At 44.8% G+C, this 25232-nt stretch overlaps 1 protein-coding gene across 13 annotated transcripts in view; it reads left to right on the forward strand.

Annotated features, from left to right (window-relative positions):
* TRPM3 (transient receptor potential cation channel subfamily M member 3) overlaps positions 1-25232 on the forward strand; it is a 671125-nt gene that overhangs the window by 558717 nt on the left and 87176 nt on the right. For all 13 annotated transcript variants that reach the window (XM_060199695.1, XM_060199701.1, XM_060199705.1 and 10 more), the window contains 3 exons: positions 5215-5355; positions 13396-13524; positions 21514-21765. In XM_060199695.1, coding sequence (XP_060055678.1) covers positions 5215-5355; positions 13396-13524; positions 21514-21765 — 522 coding nt within the window. The remainder of the gene's footprint in view (positions 1-5214; positions 5356-13395; positions 13525-21513; positions 21766-25232) is intronic.

The raw sequence follows: 25232 nt of genomic DNA on the forward strand, positions 1-25232 counted from the left end.
ATGACATCAATAACAACAACAACAATAATAACTAAAATAACAATAAAAAACAAGAGCAACAGAAGGGAAAATAAATAATTTAAAAATAATAATAATAAACAATTTTAGTCCCCTGTCCCCACATGCAAACACCTGCAGGGAGGAAGCTTTTTGAGAGTGGTGGAGCAAGTATCTCTCCTACTCTGTCTTTCTCTCCACTCGGTACCTCACCTTCTTTTAAAAAGGAAGATAAAGGGTGGGCAGTGGAGGGGGGGAGAGGATAACATAATGGTTCTGCAAAACTCTTCTGCCTGAGACTCTGAGCTCCAGGGTTCAATCCCCAACACCACTATCTGCCAGAGCTGAGCAGGGCTCTGGTCTCTCTTTCTTTGTGTCCTTTTTCTCTGTATCTCTTTCATTAAAATAAATAAATAATATATGCTTACAGGTAGAAAGATAGGTAGAAAGATAGACCGATAGATAGATATAGGTAGGTAGATAGATAGGTAAGTAGGTAGGTAGGTAGGTAGGTAGATAGACAGATAGACAAACAGACAGACGACAGACAGACAGACAGACAGAGGTACTGCTGCTGGGATGAGTGCAATTATTACCCTAGTGGCAAAAAAGAAAAATCTCGGTGTACAAACAGCATGGCCAGAGAAGACTAGTTCTACGTGGTAGCCTCAAAGTCAGGTTGCAGGACTCCCCTGTTAAGTCCGAAAGCAAAGCAGCCTTAAGTCTGCAGATACCAAATGACACTATGATAATGTCAGCCCCCAAGGGAGCCCCAGGAAGGCCTGTGTGGGGTGGCGACTTGGCTGAGTGGAACCAGCCTTCATCTGTCCTCGGGGTCAGGCTCACACAGGCTAGTTGAAATTTGAGGTTTGTGTGGGAGGCTTGCATTAGCTCTCCTGGTGTCATGGCAGAGCAGAAGGCTTAGTCCTGCAGGGGGACGGGCAGCTCCACAGCCTCCCACCTGGGCTAGTGGCTGTCCTTGGAGCTTATCCAAGGTCTTAAAGTAGCACATGACAGCACAGGGGCAAGCAAAGCCTGGGAGCTTTGAAGACAGCAAGTGACAGCCCCAAGGGCCTCCTCCACAAGGACCATCCTCCCCCCCCCCCACCTGCTGCAGACCACCCACTGCTCCGACCCAGAAAAAGTCAAAAATTGGTTTTGTTCCGGTGACAAAAGACATGATATGATATTACATTCCTTTCCCAATAACGCCACTCTGTGAGTTCCTTTTTTCTCCAAATCCACAAGATTTCCCTCCAGTGGGCCCTTCCCAGACTTCTGTCCTCAGCACCAAAGTGGCCCATAAAAGAAGGGTTTCTGCACAGGCCACTCTTCTCATTCATTTACAGCTTTCTCAGCTAAAGAACAAGGTGCTTTTCTTTTTGCAGCCTCAGGATTTTTTATTAAAAGTAAGTGGAGCTGGCTCATGGGTTCAGTTGATTAGTTCCTGTCTGGAAGGTGTTCAGTAACTCAGCATTGCAAAATAAAAGAAGATAAAGGACCAGCAACATAGCTCAGCAGGGAGGGTGTCTGTTTTGTCATGAACAAGATCTTGGTTCAAGCCTGGTCTCCGCTGCACTGGAGGAAGCTTCACTGCTGTTGTATCTTTATCTCTCTCCCTCTATCTCTCTCCTTCTATCTGAAAAGACCGGCCTAGAACAGTGAAGCCTTAGGCAGAAAGGTAGCATAATGATTATGCAAAGAGACTCACGCCTGAGGCTCCAAAATCCCAGGTTCAATCCTTCATACCACCACGAGCCTGAACTGGGCAGAGCTCTGGAAAAAACAAAATAATAATAACAATGATGGTGGTGATGATGGTGATGATGAAGATGATGATGGAAGAGAGGGAAGAAGGGGGGGAGGGGAGGGGAAGGAAAGAAATGCTGTTTTTCTCATTAGCAAAAACATAGCGGTAGCAACACTGGGACTTTACTGAGAACTCCAGTAAAGGGGTGAGGCTGTGCCCCCGAGCCAGAACTTTGCTCCACTACCCAGTTGTTGTGAGACCATGGGCATAATTTCCTAACCTCTGGCACAGAAATATCAGCATTATCTCACTGTAAGTATACACAGAACCTATGTAGGCTGGTGCCGGGAACATGCTAAGCCTTAAGAAGCATATGCTACTATCACTATGGCTACGCTAAGAGCTGTATGTACATTTACTCATGAAATCCTCACCACCATCCCAGGAAGTAATAATCACTCTTATTATTTCATTTTAGACCTGAGGAAGTTGAGATTTGGAGAGGTTACCTCTTCAGGGTGAATTAGTGACACAGCTGCAGTTAAAAAACCCAGATGGACTGAGTCCAAGGCTCGTGCTTTTAGCACCTGGATTTTCAGATAAATGTGCCCTTGTACTCTGCCTAATGGCGCCCCAACATGTCCACATGTACAAGGCATGTTAGAACTCTCCGGGGAGGGGCCAGGTTGTAGCGCACCTGGTTAAGCGCTCACGTTACAGCACAGAAGGACCCAGCTTCAAGCCCTTGGCCCCCACCTGCAGAGGAAAAGCTTCTCAAGTGGTGAAGCAGGGCTACACGTATCTCTGTCTCTTTCCCTCACTCTCTTCTCCTCCCCTCTCAATTTCTCTCTGACTCTATCCAATAATAAATAACATAAAATAAAAAGATTAAGAAAGAAAAAAAAACTCTCCTGGGAAACTCATTGTCCCTACAAACTGCCCCACAATCTAGGCTGCCTTTACTCTCAAATGGCATCTCATTGTTGAGCACATAAGTAAACAGGACTAGGAGCAGGGGAGATAGGATAACGATTACACAAACAGACTTTCATGCCTGACGCTCTGAGGCCCAGGTTCAATCCTCCACACTACCACTAGCCAGAGCTGAGCAGTGCTCTGATAAAACAAACAAACCCCACAGGGAAAGATAGAAACAGGCTAGGGGTATGTATTGACCTGTCAATGCCCATGTCCAGAGGAAAATCAATTACAGAATCAATTACCTCTCACCTTCTGCAACCCAAAAAGAACTTTGGAGAGGGGAAAATGACCAGAGGGCCCTGTACCCCCATTCCATCAAGACCCAAAGCATTTGTCACCAGGAATCTTGTTTTTGTACCACCATGGAAAGGGAAGTGGATCTGGAAAACACCAGAGGATGTCAGGCACCATTTACCTTATCAGAGAGAAGATGAAAAAAGGAAGGACACTTGAAAGTAGTAATAGGTGTAGGGGTGATTTAAATAGGAACTGAAGGCAGGATCCTTGAAAAAAATGGGAGGAAATATGCATAATAAATATAGAGAGATAGTTATAGAATCAGCCCATATCGGTGTCCTTGGGAGAACTTATGCAGTTTCCGATGGAGGGACTGGGGACACAGAATCCTGGTGATTGGACCCATAAGGAATTATAATACCCCTATTATCTTACACTTTTGTAAATCAAAATTAAACCACTAATAAAATAATATAAACAAAAACAAAACAAAGAGGAGTAGGCTCCTTATGTGACATAAATAATAAATTATAGGAGGACACATATCATGTAACCTTGAGGTCATTCTAGTTTCGTTGAGGGCAATGATCAAGATTTGCAGAACTCATCACTCACAAACACAAAGATTGACTGAGTTCACTGATCAGAACAAATCCTCCTATAGGCAGTGGGTAGAATGGAATGTAACCTACTCATTAACTCAATGTGCTTTTCCAACCAGGGAGCTCATAAAGGGATGGGAGTTACTCTCTTCAGAAATCCTCTGGTTATAAGTACACCAGTTGTGATGATGATACATTTGAACAAAGTAGATATTGGAGGTAATGATAAAAGTAGTTGAGTCTGATGTTTGTATACTTAGGTAAGGGGGTTTCAGATGAGAATTACCAAAGTAGTTGTCCCTGTTCTCAACTTCAAGATAAACTTGAATTTCTATCATTAGATTTCTCTCCTTGAAACTCATATTCCCAGTATTTTTTTTTCCTGCCCTAGATCCTTGCCGTTCTCTGAATAGTTACAAGGCTTCATCTCCTTCTCACATTCAGTAAAGATTCATTTCCCAAACATTGTAGAACTAGCCTTGACTTGGGACAACATTGAATTAACGCCAAGAAGTTACACCATAATAAAATTTTAATAGCATACTTTACGAGAGCATCTAGTGAGAGAATGTAACTAGTTCATTAGAGGTAAAGGTGTCAGAGGAAGTCTCCATTGACTTGAAAACTCACATCTACTAAGAACCTAATGAATACCAGATGCTAACTGATTTGTAGATAAACCTTGAAGCAGGTGTTATTACTACCCTGTGTTACAGTTTAAGAAATTAGGGCTCAAAAAGGATGAGTCTTGCCTTAGGTGCCATGTATTCCAAGTGTCCAAGTTAGGACCCAGCCCCTCTTCTAAGTGACCTACAAAACAGAGCTCTTTACCACTGGGTTCTTACACCATCTTTGGGTCCACCTGTCACTATGCAAGCAGGTGTGTGTTCACCATTTCTCAAATTCTGCCCCTTTTGCCATGGTTAGTCATGACTGTTACTGTTGCTATTGTTTTGTTCCCATGACTAAGAAGGGAAATCTACCACATCTTGCAGGCAAGGGTCTGTCTTGGTTCAACCTGACCTCCGTGCCTGCAGAATGAGCCAGCAAGCCCGGTAGTCACTGCAAGCACTAGCCAGCAAAAATTCCAGTTTTACAGGACTGGGGACTAGGGAACAATGAGATATGTCTAAGGTCTGGGGAGGTGGTTCCCAGTTAACTGAGTTCCAGACACTTCAGATCATTTTAGCTTCTTGAATACTCATTACCACTGAATAAACAAGGCATTACTGGTCCAGTTTCACCTTGGCCTAAGCATCATGATCACCAATGGTGCCAGAAGTTGAACTCATTATACTACATCTAACAAGAGAGAGGGATGGAGAGGATGAACAGATTCTTGGCTTTCCCAGCCATTCTCTTCCACCTTCCCAAAACTCTGGGATACTTTCCATCATCCACATCCTCCGAAGGTCCCAGGATAGGAAAGAACGGTCAAGAAATAGCCACAAGTCCTTCCACCCCAGGGAAACACCCTTCCACAGAGAATGAAAATAAGCACGTATGGAAAGCCCAGCGTTTAAGTCTCTGGGGGCTTGGACAAAGCCTTTAGGTTCTACATGCATTCCTTCTTCATGTGTCAAATAAGTTCCCTGAACAACCAGTTCTAAGGTCCGCCATGACAGTCCCGATTCTCTTCTGCTGTAGGCAATGCTGGGCCGGAACAGTGGGGAGTCTTCCAGAAAGAAGGATGAAGAGGAAGTTCAGAGCAGGCACCGGCTCATCCCCCTGGGCAGAAAAATCTACGAATTCTACAATGCACCTATTGTGAAGTTCTGGTTCTACACAGTAAGCATCCTTCCTCTTATCCTGGTGGGTGACTGCAATCTCTCATGCACCTGTGTGGCTCCCTTTGTAAATTGTTTGTTTGTTTATTCCCACCAAGGCTAATGCCGGGACTCAGTGCCAGTACTACATATCCATCACTCTCAATAAACTTTTTTTCCCCTTTCTACTTTGTATTTACTAGGACAGAAAGAAATTGAGAGGGGAAGTGATGATAGACAGGGAGAGACAGAGAGATGCCTGCAGCACTATTTCACCACTCATTAAGCTTCCCCCTAGAGGTGGGAATTGGGGGCTCAAACCTGGATCTCTGCACATGGTAATGTGTGCATTTCACCAGGTGCTCCACTGCCCAGCCCCTTTTCCCTGCAAGTCTTTTTTTTTAAAATTATTTATAATTTATTTATTCCCTTTTGTTGCCCTTGTTGTTTTATTGTTGTGGTTATTATTGTTGTTGTTATTGATGTCATTGTTGTTGGATAGGACAGAGAGAAATAGAGACAGAGGGGGGAGAGAACCTGCTTCACAGCTTATGAAGCGACTCCCCTGCAGGTGGGGAGCCAGGGGCTCAAACCAGGATCCTTATGCTGGTTCTTACACTTGGCGCCACCTGCACTTAACCCACTGCACTACCGCCCGACTCCCTCCCCTGCAAGTCTTAATATCAGGGCCACACAGGCCAAAAGAATGTTCATAATCTGACTTTTCTCCAATAGCTCTGCAAAACTTGAGAAGTCTGCAAAGCAGTTCCTCCCAGCTTCCCTATTTGTTTTCCTCCTTGCAGAAAATAAAGGAAATGAGGAAAGTCAGAATGAACAGAAATAGAGATGACATGAGGATGAGCCAAGTCTAGCTAGCAGGAACATAGATCTCCTCTTACAAAACGATTACATGTTCTGGGTGGAAGAACAATTGATTGGGGTTGCTTGATTTAGAGGGCAGCCTGGGTTTAGGGGAGGGACACTTTTTGTGAGTGAGGACTGACTGAGCAGAGTTGGAAAGTAACACTCCCCACCCCACCCCCCAAAGATGGAGTGCCAAGTTGAATCACAATTCCTAATCTGTGAGAGTCACCCAACACCCTTTCTTGTTCTGACACAAAGAACACACAAACAAAAACAGCAAAAGACACCACAGTCCCAGCAAAGATTGGTCAGAAAGCACAAACACACACCCTGCAAAGCCCTTTTCCCACAGGCTATCCTGACAGAGGCTCATGGGATGGTTTTCTACTTCTAATCGCAATGCTCTAAATTCAGAGTGAGCTCTTCTTCTTCTAGCGTTTGCCCTTCTTCCGTAGCCAGTCAACAGCGTCAGGTTGAGCCTGATGTAAAGTTTCAAGACCTCCTTTGAATCTGGAGAGGTGGCAGTCGTTGACTATGTGGGTCATAGTCTGTCTGTAGCTCTAGCACCAGGCAGCATTGCCTCTCCACACTGTGGAGTTAACTGCACCACACAAAGGCTAGGATGGCAGCATTGTGGCCTTTCTCATAGTGCATGCCCATCACTGGAGTCAGCACCAGGATAATCTCCATCTGACATCCAGATCACTCAGTCACCCCAACATGGTACTATATGTGTGTGTTGTAGGTTAGCACTTGGTGCTGGTTTCCTTTAAACAAGGCTTTCTCCCCTCAGTCCTCTGGAAGCAGGGCAGAATCATGCTGTGGGGGGAGCTGCCTTGTGTCTGGCAATGAGTTCAGCTGCAGTCCTAACTTCTGACCACTAGAGGTCACTAGCACTCCCTACATCCCGACATTGCCATAAATCCCCTCCATGTGGGGCTCATAGTCAAGACCCGGCATTTCTCTGCCTCTCCAGCTTTTTTTTTTTTTTTTTTTTTTTTAGTGAGAAGTGGTGTAGGTGTGCACAGCAAAAGAAACCATCACTCAAACAAAGAGACTCCTTAGATATTGGGAGATCTTTACATGCCATACATCAGGCAAAAAGGCTAATAACCAAAATATATAAAGAGATCACCAAACACAGCAAAAAAAAAAAAAAAGACACCAACCAAAAGTGGGGAGAGAATAATCTGTTGTCTTTGTGCTACAATCTTAAAGCTGGTTGATTGCAATAGAGACCATGTGACCCCGAGACTATTCTAGCCACCTGGCTTTTTAAGGAAGGGGGTGATATAGTATGCATATTACTATGTTACCATGCACAAGGACCCAAGTTCAAGTCCCTGGTCCCCATCAGCAGGAGGGAAGCGTTACAAGCATTGAAGCAGGGCTGAAAATGTCTCTCTTTCTTCCTCTCTCTCTCTCTCCCCTTCCCCCTCTCAATTTCTGTCTCTCTCCATTCAAAAATATATAAGTAATAAAATAAAATATTTTAAATGTATCTTAAAAGTTTGCAGACCTCCTGATCTCCTGATCCTAAAATAAACCTGTGGGAGTAATAGTAGTAAGCATTATCTAAAAATGAAAATGTTCTATTTTATAAATATTGTTTTTCCAAGGGAATCTCCTTTCTTTTAGACTTCTGTGTTCAGAAATAATATTATTTCTTGTATTCCTCAGTTCATATTTATTCCTCTAAGGCAGTCTGTTAGCTAACAATCTTTTGAGATCACCTACACATTAGTCATTGGTTCTGAGCCTTGGCTACACATTTGAATGCTTCAAGGGGGAGGAAAGTGAATACCTGGGTTCAACTCACTGGTATAGGGCACAGCTTGGACATCAGAATGTTTCAAAGCTCCCAGGTGGCTATCTTATCAGTCAGGGTTAAAAAGCCCAGCTCCAGAAGAGGACTGAGGTTTTCTTTTCTTTTTCTTTTTTATTTATTTTCCCTTTTGTTGCCCTTGTTGTTGTTTTTTATTGTTGTTGTAGCTATTATTGTTGTTGTTATTGATGTCGTCTTTGTTAGATAGGACAGAGAGAAATGGAGAGAGGAGGGGAAGACAGAGTGGGAGAGAACCATAGACACCTGCAGACCTGCTTCACTACTTGTGAAGCGACTTCCCTATGTGGGTATGGGGTGGTGGTATGTGTGGGGCTCGAACCGAGATCCTTACACCGGTCCTTACACCGGTCCTTGCGCTTCGCGCCACGTGTGCTTAACCCACTGCGCTACTGCCCGACTCCCGAGGACTGAGGTTTTCATCCAGTGTTGTCAAAACTGTAAATTCCTGACCTCATAATGGACCTACCAAATCAGACCACAGGGACAGACCCAGGAAGCATTTGACATCCTACAAGCTTCCCAGGTGAGGCTTCTGTTCCAGAATGCTGGGGCATGCTGCTTTGCTTGCATCCTTTTGGACAAGTTGGGAAGCTAACTTTTTGAGGACTGGGGTGCATGTGCTCAGCTCCTTCCCACACAGCTGGCTGGGTCAGTCTCACCACCCCATCCGACTAGATGTTCTAACTGTGTTCCATTGTGTTGACACAACTAACTGAGAAATCCACATCTGTGTGTTGACAGAACCCAGGGAGTGAGGCCTGTTGATCTTTTAAACCGCTCAGAGACATGGGCTGGCCACATTTTGTCATGTACACTACCCAGGTGCTAGCCTGGCCCCTACTGAACGGAAAGAAGCCTCAGTGCTGTGTTTTCTTTTCCTTTCTCTCTCAGCATCTCCATCTCACTCTCTCTATATATAAAATAAGAGGTCAGGAAGTGGTGCACCAGGCTAAGCACACACATTACAGTGTGCAAAGCCCCTGGTACCCACCTGCAGGGAGGAAGTTTCATGAGCACTGAAGCAGTGCTACAGGTGTCTCTCTTTCTCACTTCCCCTCTACATACCTCTTCACTCTCAATTTCTCTCTGTCTTTATCCAAAAAAATAATATTAAAATTAAATATTAAAAAAGAATAGAAAAATATATTAAATCTTTAGCCTTTACATCAAAGGTCCCATTTGCCTTTCATTGGTTTCTTCTCAGTAAGAGTGCTTTCCACTCCGATTTTTCAAAAGCTTTTGAAAGGTAGAACTCACCTCATTTTTCCATCACACTTCTATAGCTGAGCAAGATTCCCAAGGTGCAGGTTGGGTCTCTTTCTGTTCCAAGAAGGAACTAGGCAGAACTCCAGCTGGCTCACAGAGCAGTTTGTTATGAGAGCCCATTTCCAGAGCCCAATTGGATAGGAAGCCAGTATACACTGGGCTTCTCAGGGCAGAGCTACTCCTTCCTCTGCGAGCCTTACAGCCCACCCCCCTCTGGTCCCCAAGAGCAGAGGGAAAGGCTCTGGAAGGAATGAGGGATAGCAGTGTCTACCAGGGACCCCCAGGCTCTGGTGCTTGCCTCTTATAGAAAAGGAACCATGCATCTTGATTAATGAAAATTTTAGGACAGGGGAGATAGCATAATGGTTTTGCAAAAAGACTTCTACTGCTGAAACACCAAAGGTTCCAGGCTCAATCCCTAGCACCACCATAAGCCAGAGCTGAGCAGTGCCCTGGTAAAGATAAATACATAAATGAATAAATAAATAAATCTTTGAAAAAAGAACAATTTATTTAAAAATAATAAATAAGCAAGAAGCTATAAATTCTTGTAGACTCCCCAACGATTCAAGTAAGAATAATAGGGTTATGTTTTTGTTCAAAGCCTTGACATTCTACAGAAAGCATGTTCACACACATACACACACTATGTCATACTAAGTAAGGCAAGACCTGTGATTGCTGCTGTGAGTTTATTCTAAGATTGGTTGATTCCATGACAGCAGTTGCCCTCTTGTGTGCCATTCAAACACTGTTCAAGCCCTATTTTCAGAGATTCATACTCTGCGAATGATCTCCAAATATCATTTGGCACCTTGAGAGTCTGCTTCATTCAAAAAAGCAAGAGGCATTAAAAGTGATAGCAGAACAGGCGTCCACAATGAGGAAATAAAATGTTAAAGAAGAAAAGGGACATGTGGATAGCTAGCAAGGGAGCAGAAAGAAACAAGGACTGAGATAAGAGGAGGGAAGAAGAATCAAAATTTCTTTGAAAAGAGAGAGAGAAAAATCATATTGGCCCCCCATTCACTGGGCTTCTACACTGTGCCAGGGGACAGTACCTGCCACCACAGCCAACCTGTCCTTTCAGAAGCTCCCTGAGGTCAGGAACTATGATCTCCACAGCAAGCAATGGAGCCCTGGGCAGGTGATGTGCCTCACACAGAAATGACAGAGGGAGTCGGGCTGTAGCGCAGCAGGTTAAGCGCAGGTGGCGCAAAGCACAAGGACCGGCATAAGTATCCCGGTTCGAACCCCGGCTCCCCACCTGCAGAGGAGTTGCTTCACAGGTGGTGAAGCAGGTCTGCAGGTGTCTATCTTTCTCTCCTCTTCTCTGTCTTCCCCTCCCTCTCTCCATTTTTCTCTGTCCTATCCAACAACGACAACAACAATAATAACTACAACAATAAAACAACAAGGGCAACAACAAAGGGAATAAATAAATAAATAAAATAAATAAATAAATTTTTTTTTTAATTTAAAAAAAAAGAAATGACAGAGTGGGAGCCGGGTGGTAGCACAGTGGGTTAAGCGCACGTGGTGCAAAGCACAAGGACTGGTGTAAGGATCCCGGTTCAAGCCCCCAGCTCCCCACCTGCAGGGGAGTCACTTCACAAGTAGTGAAGCAGGTCTGCAGGTGTCTGTCTTTCTCGCCCCCCCCCCGTCTTCCCCTCCTCACTCCATTTCTCTCTATCCTATCCAACAACAACATCAATAGCAACAATAATAACTACAACACTAAAACAACAACAAGGGCAACAAAAGGGAATAAATAAATAAACAGTGAAAAAAGGAAAGAAAGAAATGACAGAGCACGGGAATGCCAAGACTAGTATATTAATCCAAGTCTTGCTGACTTCTCACCAAACAAGCACACTAAACTTGCCTTCTGAGAACATAACTAGGTTGGAGGGGTTCCTTAAAGACTAAAGTGGAGATCCACTGAAAGGATTAGGGACCCACATAGATGTGTCAGTGGACCTCCATGTGAGATAAGAGAAGGTGACTATGCTTTGGAAGGTTTTCAGTGAATTGGATAAAACAATCAAGCCAGGACAGTTCTCAAGATCCATTTTACCCAGTAGCAGTGGAATCTGATCCAACAAAGAGAAGGAAGCAGTCTGGGGGAGAGAAGAAGTTCAGGTCAGAAGGGGGCTGGAGAGGGGGCAGGGAGGGGCAGGAGAATGTGGTTAAGTGCACACATTATGACGCACAAGTTTCAAGTCCCTGGTCCCCACCTGCAAGGGGGAAGCTTCACCAGTGGTGAAGCAGTGCTGCAGATGTCTCTCTGTCTCTCTCTCCCTTTCTATCTCCTTTTTTTCTCTCAATTCCCCCATCTCTATCCAAAATAAATAAATAAATAAATGAAAATATATGTGTATCTTTAAATCTTATATTTAAAAAAAGAAGGGAGTTGAGGGTATATTTTAGAGATTAACCACATTAGTTGTTTCTGTGTGTCTTGGACACATGGGGACTGGAGAGAGAACTCTGGTGAACAGTGGGAAACAGAAGCCCTGTGGGTCAAATTACAGTCTAATCAGCAACCCACAGGCTTCCAGGGAGGAGATCTTGTCAGGGGAGGTTGTTGCCTTGTGCTCAGGGTCCTGAGGGCAGGAAGGGGAAAAACAGAGGCAGGGACCTCACCCCTTGGGCCTCTCTGTCTATGCCAGAGAAGCCACTGAAGCCCAACCTCTGTTCATTCTTCAAGAGAAGCGGAAATTACATAGTGGTGCCAGTAAATGCAGCAGTGTGACTGGTGTGCCTCCGAGAACACCTGTGACAGATGCACTGGTTAAAGATGAAAAGCAAGGCAACACCCCTCACCCCACCCCTCCCGCCCACACCTGCTGGTTCTCCCAGCCATCAGCCCTCAGAGCCACACTGTATCTCCAGAACCTTCCAAGCCTCCATCTTCACCCATGGTGGGTCCCATAGGCCATACTGTGCTCTGCCTGGGATAAATGTCCCCTTGCTTTCTGCTCTCTGTAGCCCCCAAGGACCTCCCCTTGCCCTGAACTCCTGCCTGGAGAGGCTCTTTGGAGCCTTATATAAGAACCCAGCCAGCCCTGGCACATTCTGCCCCTCCACACAGAACCTGAGTCTCCAGGGAGTCTCCCCAACCATGAGCAGGAGTTTCCCTGGAATACCCAGCAGCCCAGCCAGCCCCATCTGGGTTCAACCTCTGAGGCCAGAGCCTTGTCAGAATTAAGCCTCCCTCCAAGCCACAACAGGTCACAGAGACCCACTCCTCCTGGTGAACTGTTTGGTTTTCAGTGAAGCAGAACCCAAGAAGGAATCACCCAGCTTGTAGAGGGCAGAAAAGTGGTGCATATGGGGAAAAACAGCCCTAGGCATAGCCAGCCTGAACCCAGGAGGGCAGGAGGAGGAAAACAACAGTACAAACTCAAGAGAGAAGGGAAATAAGGTATGGGGGGCAAGCAGATTTTTGTTTTGTTTTGGCTCGACCCGTGTGTGGGCATAGTGGGCATCTCTCATTCTTTCTCCCAGAAACCTAATCTGCTGCTGTTCAACAAGCCAAAAAAAACCACTTTGACATGAGTAAGAGCAGCCCCTACAAGAGGATTCCCACCCCACTTAGCCAGGAAGACACTAGAAACCAGGTAACTGCCAAAGAAAAGTATGGAACACAGCGGGAGTACATTAGCACCCAGAGACACTGGCAAGGATCAAAGGGAGGTTTCCTGCTAAATTATTGCAGGGCCAGGCAGTGGCACATCTGGTTGAGCACACGTTACCATAGAAAAGGATCCAGGTTCAAGCCCCTGTTCCCCACCTCCAGGGGGGAAGCCTCATGAGTGGTGAAGTAGTGCTACAGGTATCTCTCTTTCTTTCAATCCCCCTCTATCTCTCCCTCCTTTCTCAATTTCTTTCTGTCCTATCAAAATATTTTTTTTAATCATTTCAAAGGGTGCCACCTTTTTTCGCCCATCTGCCATCAGCTTTCGAGTGTACTGCGTTTGGAGTCCTGCTGACTGACCTGATTCTGTGTATCTTGTGGCAGCTTTGCCAAGGGCAGGGCTCTGAGCCTCTGCGACCAGAGCTCCACGTTGTGTCTCTTTGCAGCTGGCGTACATCGGGTACCTGATGCTCTTCAACTATATTGTGCTGGTGAAGATGGAGCGCTGGCCCTCCACCCAGGAATGGATCGTCATCTCCTACGTCTTCACCCTGGGCATAGAGAAGATGAGAGAGGTAATACCACTTCCGCTAAAGAGCACCTCAGAGGAAGGCAATAGCTAGTTACATGGGTGGTGTAGGTGGAGTGGATGGGCGGTGAAGGGGGTGCTCTGAAGAAGCCAGGAACAAGCTTTTCTAATGGTGTATGGAAATTACAGACTCAGAGGCTGGAGGCTGGGCAGTGGTGTGCCTGATAGAGCACATAGGTTACTATGTTTGAGGACTGTCTCAAGACCCTGCTTCCCAACTGCAGGGTGGGTGTGGAGGGTGTTTCTAGAGTGGTAAAGTAGTGCTGCAGTGGTGTGTGTGTGTGTGTGTGTGTGTGTGTGTGTGTGTGTTTCCACCTCTTAATTTCTATCTCTATGAAAAGGAAAAAAGAAAGGAAGGGAAGGAGGGAGAGAAAGAGGGAGAAAGGAAGAAGGAAGGGAGGAAGGAAACCACTGGGAACAGTGGATTCTTCCTGCAGGCACTGAGTCCTTGTGATACCCCTGGAAGCAATAAAAAAAGAATGAAGGAACAGACTGACCATCAAGGCTGCTGGTGGGGCTTCACAGTGCGTGTTGAGAGGGTTGTTACTTCATGACTGTCAGGATATAGTCTGTCTTCTGCTAACATAACTTACGCCAGGAAAGACTCCTGTTGTCTGTTTACGCCTCTCTTTCCTTGTCCTTTGAAACAAAAATTTGAGGGCCTGGGCAATGACACACACCCAGTTGAATGAACATGTCACACTGCATAGGACCCAGGTTTGAGACCTCTCCTCCCCACTTGCTGGAGGGAAGCTTCAGGAGTGGTGAAGCAGGGCTGCAGGTCTCTCGCATTCCTCTATCTCCCCACCCATCTCTCAATTTCTTTCTTCTATCTAATAAAAAAATAGTAAATTAATAAACAAGGCTTTTAGAGCAGAGAGGGAGATGGCTCTAATGTCCCAAGTTTAATCTTTGGCACCACCATAAGCCAGAGCTGATAAAATAATAATAATAAGCAAGACAATTAAATGCTTTCCACTTTCACTTGCCTACTCTTTTTTAAAAGATTTTTTTAATATTTATTTTATTTATTTATTCCCTTTTGTTGCCCTTGTTGTTTTATTGTTGTAGTAGTTATTATTGTTGTTGTCGTCGTTGTTGGATAGGACAGAGAGAAATGGAGAGAGGAGGGGAAGACAGAGAGGAGGAGAGAAAGATAGACACCTGCAGACCTGCTTCACCGCCTGTGAAGGGACTCCCCTGCAGGTGGGGAGCCGGGGTTCGAACCGGGATCCTTATGCCAGTCCTTGTGCTTTGCGCCACCTGCGCTTAACCCACTGCGCTACAGCCCGACTCCCTTAAAAGATTTTTTTAAATGTTCTTTATTTACTCCCTTTTGTTGCCCTTGTTTTATTGTTATAGTTATTCTTGTTGTCGTCATTGTTGGATAGGACAGAGAGAAATGGAGAGAGGAGGGGAAGACAGAGAGGAGGAGAGAAAGATAGACACCTGCAGACCTGCTTCACCGCCTGTGAAGCGACTCCCCTGCAGCTGGAGAGCCGGGGGCTTTAACCTGGATCCTTATGCCAGTCCTTGCACTTTGTGCCACGTGTGCTTAACCCACTGTGCTACCGCCCGACTCCCTATTTGCCTACTCTTGACCCCGTCACAGGCCCCTTGTCTTGGGTTTCTTGGGCACAGTCCACTGAGGTCTGTGGTTTCCTTCTAGCCCCTCAGGAAAATCTTTGCTGCCATGAAGCTCTGTGTTCTTCGTGTGTCCACATGGATTAGGCACCAGGCTCAAACATCATCTTGGTGAACTGAGCCTATTTCTCATATTTCAAGGTCGAGGCTGTGGTCACTCAGTCTCCTAAGAGTGACCAGTTGCCTAAAAAGGAGTCCTGATGCAGTCACCCAGGTGGGATTTATGTTCAGTCAGAACCAACTTCAAGGGGTGTGAGATTGAGTGCAGGAATGTGACCAAGCAGGAGTCCACCAGGGGGCGCTGCGGCCATGCTCACTGCACTGTCCTAGAGGAGCCCTGTGGAACAGTGTTGGAAAAGAGGCTCCCAGCCACGGCCACTGCACTCTCCAGAGCTCCAAAGCCTTCCTGCTCATTGCCTGGTCTGCAGTGAGTGGGAGGTCACATTGGTATCTACGGGGGCGGGGGTGGTCCTGCAAATCCACAAATTTGCTCTTGTCTTCATTAGGACCATTTCAGTTCAAAGGTCTTTACCACGTGGGGTTTCAGCACTAGAATTCTCTCAGGAACAAAGGTGCCCTGTCATCTGTTACATGCAGCTGTATGAAATCATTAAATTATACCAATCTATATTTAGAGTCTATCTTATGGGTTTTTTTTTAACTGGTTTGGAGATTTTGTATTCTTGATTTTATTTATTTATTTATTTATGTCTGCCACTAGAGCTGGAGATCCATGCCAACAAGACCCCACCATCCCCAGAGGCCATTTATTTTCTTTGTTTCATAGACTGGGGGGGGGGAAGTGACAGAAAAGAGAGACACCTTTAGCAGTACTCTTCCACTCGTGAAGATTTCCTCCTGCAAGTGGAGAACAAGGGGCTTGAACCCAGGTCCTCATTCATGGCTTTGTGTGCTTTCTACTGGGTGAGACACTACCCAGTTCCAGGACTTTTGAATTCTGAGCCGTTGACCCCACCCCCACCACCCATCAGAGTTCAGAGGTGGATGCACTTGGCTCATTCTAGAAGAATTTTGTGTGTGTGTGTGTGTATGTTTGACCTTGCCTAGTGCCCATGGGTTGTCTATATTTAGGTTTTCTTGTTCATATATAGTGTCTTCTACTTCCTGGCTAGTGGTGTAGATTGGGAAGCACTAATAAACTTGCTCCAGAATTATTATGGCTCCCCAAGAGCCAAGGTCCACCAGAGCCAAGAGCACAGTCACTTTCTGACGATTTAATGCCCAGGTGCTTATTCAGACCTCGTGATAAGAAGAAAAAGGGGGAGAGCAGGAAGACTGGAATCTCCTGGGACTAGACTGGAAGGAGACAGGGAGCAGTCTGTACTCCACAAACTGTTCTAGAAGAGCCTACCAAGCTGGCGGGCTGCCAGGAGCCTGCTGGCCTGGGTATCCATTTCTCCTGAGGAGGCACATCACAGCAGAGAGGGCAGGGCTGTGGAGGCTGGGTTACCAGGGGGTCAGCAGCTCAGGAATTCTTGCTGCTCAGGAAGCCCTGGGGAGGGAGGCGTGGCCACAGACAGTCTGGCCTCTGCCCTCCAGCCCAGCAAGACAGCCCCCTGTACTCCAGAGGCCCTGAACCTATTCAAGGGAGGCTCTCTCAGAAGAAATCAAACTGTCACCATTCACAGATGATATGATAGTATACATAGACAATCCAATTATTAAGCCATCTAGTAAGGTAACTAGCTATCTAGGATACACAGCACTGAGCAGTGCTCTGAGAGTTCAGGTTGCTTTTCTATTCCTTCCTCTTTTCTGGGAATCCCTGTTTGGGGTAGGTGGAACCATTCAGCGCTTGGAATGAAGAGAGAGACTCTGTAACCACGAACTCTCTTTCCTTTTGGAACAAGTGCATTGCATGGAGAGGAGAAGACTCTGGAGCTAAAAGTAACTTTTAAATGGAGAGTGGTCCCATTGGAACACAGAGAGGAAGCTCTGGGTTTGGCCTTTTGGTCAAGAGCCCACCTGGGAGAGATCTCAGTTTGTGTTTGTGCCCAAGGCACTGTCCAGTGCTCTTTCACAGGCCGATGTTCTACCCCGACACAAGTTACATTTTGTATAGAAAGCTGTCTTTTCTTTAGTTCAGTCTCTTCAGATGTGACCCATCATGAATGCCTTGAATCATGAGTCCTGGAGAGGAAAATATCACTCAGAACCATAAACATCAATTTCATTAAAAAAATAAAGAAAGAAAGAAGAGAGAGAGAGAGGCTCTCCCACAAACCCAGGGCATGGGGCCCCAAGGTTCCTCCTTGGTGCCTGACTACTCAGTCAGAGGCAGGCCCCCAGGGGCTCAGATGCAAGATACTGGAAACATGGAAAAATTTATGCACTTCTGGGCCTCCAAAGGATTTCACAAGGAGGCCTTTGTGGTCTCCCTGCTGCCTCCCATGCCAGCACCACAGCTCAGAGTCTAATCATCAGGGCAGGCCTCCAAATCCCTTCACATCTTAGAAGGGATGGCAGATGTCACCATGCCACAGGCAAGAGAGCTCAGCCAATTCAGAGACTTAGCAGTTTCTCTCTGGCCACAGCTAAAAAGGAGAGCTGGGTTCAAGACCTGACCAACTGCATTTCCAGCCCTACCACTCTGTCCATGCCGCAATGGGCTCTAAACGGAGAGGCTCCTCAAAGCCCCAGGGATAGACAGACAGCCAGCTAGAGAGATGCATGTATAAGTGACTGACAGACACATAGAGTGATGCATGCAAACAGAAGAGTTTAACATAGTCATATAATCTCCAAAAAATAAAATGCCCAGTTGAGCACACACATCACCATGTACAGGGACCTGGGTTCAAGCCCCCATTCCCTGGGCCTGCAGGGAGGGATGATACATGACCAGTGATACATGCAGGTTAGTAGTCCTCTCTCTCTCTCTCTCTCTTTCCCTCTCCCTCCCTCTCTCTTCCTCCCTCTCCCTCTCCCTCTTCCTTTCCCTTACTCCTTTCCCCTCTCCCTCTCCCTCTCTCTACCTGTCCCTCTTTTTCTGTCTCCCCCTCCCATCTCAATTTCTTTCTATCCTAGCTAATAAAATATAGAAAGAATTAAAAAAAAAAAAAAAGGAAAAATGGCCTCTGGAAGCAGTACCAGCACCAAGTTCCAGCAATAACCCTGATGGTAATAAAATAAAATAAATAGGAGGATGGTGAAATACCTCATTTGGACAGTGTGCTACTTTGCCATGTGCATGTCCTAGGTTCAAATCTGGCCCCACTGCCCTGACGGAAGCGTCTGTCCTACAGTGTCTCTCAATCTCTCTCTCTCTCTGCCTCTGCTTCTCTGTCTCAACATAAAATTAATTAAAAAATAAAATAGGGTCAAATATTAGAGTGTGACTTAAGAATGTGAAGACTGCTGCCAGAAGGATGTTCAGAAAGGGCTTTCCTAAGAAGGGGGAAAATAGATTTTTTTTTTAATATTTATTTTATTTACTACGTATGAGAGAGACACAAGACACAGAAAAAGAAAATAGAGATAAGCCAGAGCACTCCAGGTACAGAGCACTACACCGGTGCATGCAGTGCCAGAGGCAGGACCGGGAACCATGGGCAGGCCAGGCTGATACTTTACAAGTTGGGAGCGGGGCATGCAGACATAAGGAAGACCCGACACAAGGAGCAGATGCAAACATCCAGAGCCAGCAATGAACTTGTCCCACTCAAGCACAAACCACTGTGTCTGCAGGGAGAACATGACGGGACAAGGAGTGAGGCTATGGGAAGGGGCTTGGGTCTTGCTTTATTTGCAATAGAACCCAGGAAGTTTAAGTATTCAGTGATCACAGTTTGCTTTGGCATTTGTTGTTCATATTAAAGCATAAGAATGATGTAATATCTCTCTCTCTCTCTCTCTCTCTCTATATATATATATATATATATATATATATATATATATATGTAGAATTTTTCCTCTAAGAAGTGAACATTTCGGGAGTCTGGTGGTAGCGTAGTGGGTTAAGCACAGGTGGTGCAAAGCACAAGGATCAGCGCTTTGGATCCAGGTTAGAGCCCCCAGCTCCTCACCTGCAGGGGAGTCGCTTCACAGGCAGTAAAGCAGGTCTGTAGGTGTCTTTCTCCCCACCTCTGTCTTCCCATACTCTCTTCATTTCTCTCTGTCCTCTCCAACAACGATGACATCAGTAGTAACTACAATAATAACTACAACAATAAAACAGCAAGGGCAACAAAAGGGTAAATAAATAAATAACTATAAGAAGTGAGCATTTCTTCCTAAGGTGCCATGGGATGGATTTTCACCTGTGATGGACTTTAACTTGTCCACACAACTGTATACTCCTCACCCCAACCTGGGCTTAGGCTTTTTGTTCATTTATTGTTTTTGTTATTGTTGAAACAAAGAGTTTGGACTCTGGGGACTTACAGTCAGAGCCAGGACTTAACAGAACATATTAGAAAGACACTATTCCATACAAAATGTCATTCTGGGGGCTGAGTGGTGGTGCACCCAGTAGAGTGCACATGTTATGCTCAGGGACCCAGGTTCAAGCCACCAGTCCCCACCTATAGGGGGAAAGCTTCATGAGCAGTGAAGCAGGTCTGCAGTTGTCTCACTATCTCTCTCCATTTCTCCCTCCCTCTCCTCTCTCCATTTTTCTCTATTTCTATCAAATAAAATAGAAAGGGGGGGAAGAGAACAAAGATGACTTCAGGAGCAGTGCATTCTAATGTTGGTACTGAGCCCCAGTGATGACCCTGGTGACAAGAAAAAAATAACAATAAAATAAAAATAAAAAGATATGAAACAAATGTGTCATTTCCAAGGTGATATTCTTTCCCTAGAAGGATGCAAAAGAAACCATCCTCATAAAGGTCCAACCTGCTTGCTCCTGGCCCATTCTCTTGTTCCTTCTTTCCATTTGAGCCCTTGGCTCTGTTCTCAAGGGTTCACTGACTGAGCTGAATAGTCCGTCTTATCCTTGACATCCTCTTGAAATGTCCTCCCTAGTTTCTCCTTTTATTAAAACCTAGCTGTGCATCAGACCCAGTGAGTTAGACCTAGATTTCTGAAGATCATTCTGTGTGCTGCTCAGAGAATGGACTGAGGCAGGATGGGCCCCACTGGCAGAGACATCGGCTAGAAGACTGTTGTATCCTGGGAGATTCGATTCCGCTGAGTATGGAGTTGTAGCAGTGGAGGTGTGGAGAGACAGACGGATGGGTTTTATTTAGAAATAGAGGAGGTGTGGCATGTTGCTACCGAGGTTGTAAATACGAAAAAGAACAAAGGTGGGCTGGGGAGATAGCATAATGGTTATGAAAAGAGACTTTCAAGCCTCAAGCTCCAAAGTCCCAAATTCAACCCCCCACACCACCATAAGCCAGAGCTGAGCACTGCTGTAGTTAAAAAAAAAAAAATCCTCCCAAGTTACTGGTTTGAGTAATTCAATATGGAGTGGAGCTGTTTGCTGAGGTAGAAGAGGACTTCTGAGATTGGTCAATATTGAGGGTCAATGATTTTACATAGGAAAAACCCTAGTGTGTGTCTCAGAATCAAACTCACTGCTCCTCCATCTTCTTCTCCATCATCTTCTTCTCCTTCTTCTTTTAAATTGCAACCAGGCTTATCACTGGGACTCAGTACCTACACGATTCCCCTGCTCCTGGTGGCTATTTTTTCCTTTTTATTATTTTTTAGAGATAAATAGGGAGTCGGGCGGTAGCGCAGCGGGTTAAGCGCACGTGACGCAAAACGCAAGGACCGGCGTAAGGATCCCGGTTTGAGCCTCTGGCTCCCCACCTGCAGGGGAGTCGCTTCACAGGCAGTGAAGCAGGTCTGCAGGTGTCTATCTTTCTCTCCCCCTCTCTGTCTTCCCCTCCTCTCTCCATTTCTCTCTGTCCTAGCCAACAACAATGATGATAACCACAACAATGTTAAACAACAAGGGCAACAAAAGAGAAAGTAAATAAATATTTTTAAAAATTAAAAAAAAAAGAATAGAGATAAATTAAGAAGGGAAGGGAAGATGAAAAGGGAAAGAGACAGAGAGAAACACCTGCCAACTTGCTTTCTTCACCACTCGTGAAGCTTCCCCCATTCAGGTGAGGGGTGGGGGGCTCAAACCAGGTGCACCACCACCACATGGCCCCCACACTCACTGCTTCTACCTGCTTCTGGAATATTTGCATGCGGTCAGCCTCAGCCAAGCTGCACTGCATACAAGTATTCAAGGAGACACAAGTAAACAAAAACAAGCGACTGCTATCTGTTCACAGACCAGGCAGTTTCCAGCAGGACTGGAAATATGTACGGAAAGCAGGCCTAACCCCAACATCCTTCCTGCCTTTAGATTCTGATGTCAGAGCCAGGGAAACTGCTGCAGAAAGTGAAGGTGTGGCTCCAAGAGTACTGGAATGTCACAGACCTCATAGCCATCCTGCTATTCTCCGTGGGAATGATCCTCCGTCTCCAAGACCAGCCCTTTAGGAGTGACGGGAGGGTCATCTACTGTGTGAACATCATCTACTGGTACATCCGTCTCTTGGACATCTTCGGCGTGAACAAGTATCTGGGCCCATACGTGATGATGATTGGGAAAATGGTAAGCAGGGCTCTCTGGCTCCGTAACATGCCTTCATGGGGGAGGTGTGGCTCTTAACAGGAAGAGGAAAATAATCTATTTGAACCTGCCACCAATGCCTTACTGAAATGACCCAGAGAGTGGATTTTCTTTTCCTTTCAAATTCCTTTTGTGTGTTTGATAATATCAATATAGCTAGCTTGAGAATTAACAAGTCACCCACTTGCTTACAAACACATTCCTGTATGTAATATATATAATCATCATCATCATCATATACAATGTGTTTTATGCTAGAACTGGACTAGAAGTTGGGAACATAAAGATGTTCATTCCATAAAACTGAATATGAAAGAGAAATTGAGGGAGCCAGATGGTGGCACATCGGGTTGAGGGCACATGATATCATTCGCAAAGATCCAGGTTCAAGCCCCAGACCTCCATCTGCAAGTCTTCAGATATCTTTTTTCTTTCTCCCTATCTTGCCTTCCTTTCTCAATTTATCTCTGTCCTATCAAATAAGAAAGAATGGAAGAAAAAAAAAAAAGAAAGAAAGAAAAAATGGCCACCGGGAGCAGTGGATTTGTAATGCCAGCACAAAGCCCCAGTCATAAACTTGGTGGCAATAAGAATAATAATTGTAAAAAGGAGAAAGAAAGGAAGAGAGAGAAAGAGAAAGAAAAGAAGGAGAAACAACAGGGTGAGAGCACTATAAATGAGTGTATAGGTAAGAAAAGAGAAGGCTAGTCAGAGAAAGTTTCTCAGGGAATGCATTTTATTTAAATCTTAGAGGAGTGGACATCCACTCCAATTATTTTTAAAGATTTGTGTCTATACACATTTATGAGAGAAAGAAGAAGAGAGAAGAAGTGAGGGAAAGAGAACCAGAGCATCACTCTGGCACATGCAGTACCAAGAGTCAAGTTCATGCATGACCTCATACTTGCAAATCCACTGCTCTCCCCCCTACACACCTCCCAAGTTGCCAATTCAGATTTTTACCAGATTATTTTTTTTTAATTTTTCCTTTTTTGTTGCCCTTGTTGTTTTGTTGTTGTTGTTATTGATATCATTGTTGGATAGGACAGAGAGAAATGGAGAGAGGAGGGGAAGACAGAGATGGGAAGAGTAAGATAGACACCTGCAGACCCCCTTCACTGCCTGTGAAGTGACTCCTCTGCAGGTGGGGAGTCAGGGGCTCGAACCAGGGTCCTTACGCTAGTCCTTTCGCTTTATGCCACCTGAGCTTAACCTGCTGCACTAACACCCGAACCCCCAGATTCTTTTTTAAAAAAAGATTCTTTTTTAAAGCAAGGAAAGTGTCCTGGACTTAAGCTAAGCAGAGTTGAGCTGAGCTGAACTGGGAGTGGAGTTAGATCAAATTTGCATTTGTCTTTACATTCTCCAGCAATATCGATTTGTGGTATTACTGGAAAAGGATGTCTGTGAAAAACTAGGTACCAGGATGATGCTCCTACTTTCTTATTCTCTAAAAATGAAAGAATTCTAAGTGGAAAATTAATATTCCCTGACCTCACAGACCTTTTCCAGTGATGGAATCCTAGAAGCTGGCAGTATTCATGCAGACGAGGAGTCCACACCTCACTAGAAAAAAAATCAGAGCCTGGTGCTCAGAAACTGGGTGCTTTTTATATTACCCCACTATTCTAAATGTGTCTCTTACTTCACTTTTACAGAACATATGTAGAAAAGTCAAGCATATTCACTTGAGCTGTTGAAACCAATAATCGGTAAATAGAAATCCTTTGTCATTCTCATTTGAATTTTATGATATATATCACTGCTTTCAGTCAACAGATCAATATTTATTATAACTATTGTGTGTCACTCTACTGAAATAAATCTCAAAACAGCCAAAAACTTCCTACAAAAAGCACTGACAAATTCATGCACAGGAAGAAAAGATCTAAATCCATAATGAAAGGGTTTATGATACCTCGAGCAATTTATTTGACTTCTTTGAGACTCCACTTGCTCATCTCTGAAGTGGAAATAATAAGTAATAATTTGTAAGGCTGTGGTGCTAAGAAAGAATCCATGTACAATAGTCAACTGACTGGCTCAGTCATCACTACATTCATAGTACATCTGGCAAAGTACAATAAAAAAAAAGGAGGGTAAAATTGATAAGCATAGCAATGCTGCTCTATTCTTAGCCCTTTTGTAAAAAGGGTTGGTATTTATAACATCAGCCCTGTTGAGGGAAAAAGTATTACCAAGCCTATTTTAAAGAAGAAAAACTTGAATTCAGCTGATTTGAGTTGTTTACCCAATTGAAGATTTCTGACTGAGGTGGGGAGGGGTGTATCTTATTCTGTTATGCTGCCTGTTACATCATTGTCTTTGTACTTTAGTGGTGAAGTTGATGCTGAGAAAATCCCTATATCTAAAAAAGCATTCTCAACTTAGAGACAGAAAGAAACTTAGGAGAGAGAGCCCATGGACCCTCCATCAAGATTATATAAGGGGGGTGATGAGGGGAAGAGGTACAGAGACAAGAGAGAGTGTGTGTCCTAGACAGGGAACAAACTACCATAGCCATATTACTGTATTCTCGAGTGTACTCAATGAAAGGGAAAAATCATAATAGCTGCAAAGTTAGGCCAGACTTTCGCAACCTTGATATTATGACTCTTTGCTATGGGACTCTGTCCTGTGCATCATGGAGCTGTTGGCAGCATTACTAGTTTTTACCAACTAGGTGTTGGTAGGTTTAGGGAAATACAAATGTAAGTGCAAATGCACACACACAACAACAACAACAATTTAAAAAAAAATCCCAGGAGTCGGGCGGTAGCACAGCAGGGTAAACACGCGTGGCCACGCAAAGCACGAGGACCGAGGATCCCGGTTCGAGCCTATGGCTCCCCACCTGCAAGGGGGGTCGCTTCACAAGTGGTGAAGCAGGTCTGCAAGTGTCTGTCTTTCTCTCCTCCTCTCTGTCTTCCCTTCCTATCCAATAACAATGACATCAATAACAACAACAACAATAATAATATCAACGATGATAAACAACAAGGGCAACAAAGGGAAAAAATGGGCTCCAGGAGCAGTGGATTCATGGTGCAGGCACCAAGCCCCAGCAACAACCCTGGAGGCAAAAAAAAAAAAAAAAAAAAAAGAAAGAAAGAAAGAAAAAGAAAATCCCTCAACTTTGCTACAAGTCTCCTGAGGGGGTAAAACAGTCTTCTGTTAAGAACCACTACATTAAGTAATTATATAATCCAACTGGGTGTTTCTCCTAATTGACTATTACCTCATTTCATTTCAATAAATAAAATCTGAAAAGTCCCAAACAAGCCACATAGATTACTTTAAAAAGATTGGGCAGCACTTGAATGCTTAGAATAACTGCATTCACACTGAAGCTGCTAGATTATTTTAAAATCCACATCTGTCATTTTCATAATGGCATAATTATCCCATTTTGACTAGAATGAAGTCTTACTATCGAGTGAATAAGGAAA

This window comes from Erinaceus europaeus, chromosome 10, assembly GCF_950295315.1.
Source record: "Erinaceus europaeus chromosome 10, mEriEur2.1, whole genome shotgun sequence".
Classification (NCBI taxonomy): Eukaryota; Metazoa; Chordata; class Mammalia; order Eulipotyphla; family Erinaceidae; genus Erinaceus; species Erinaceus europaeus.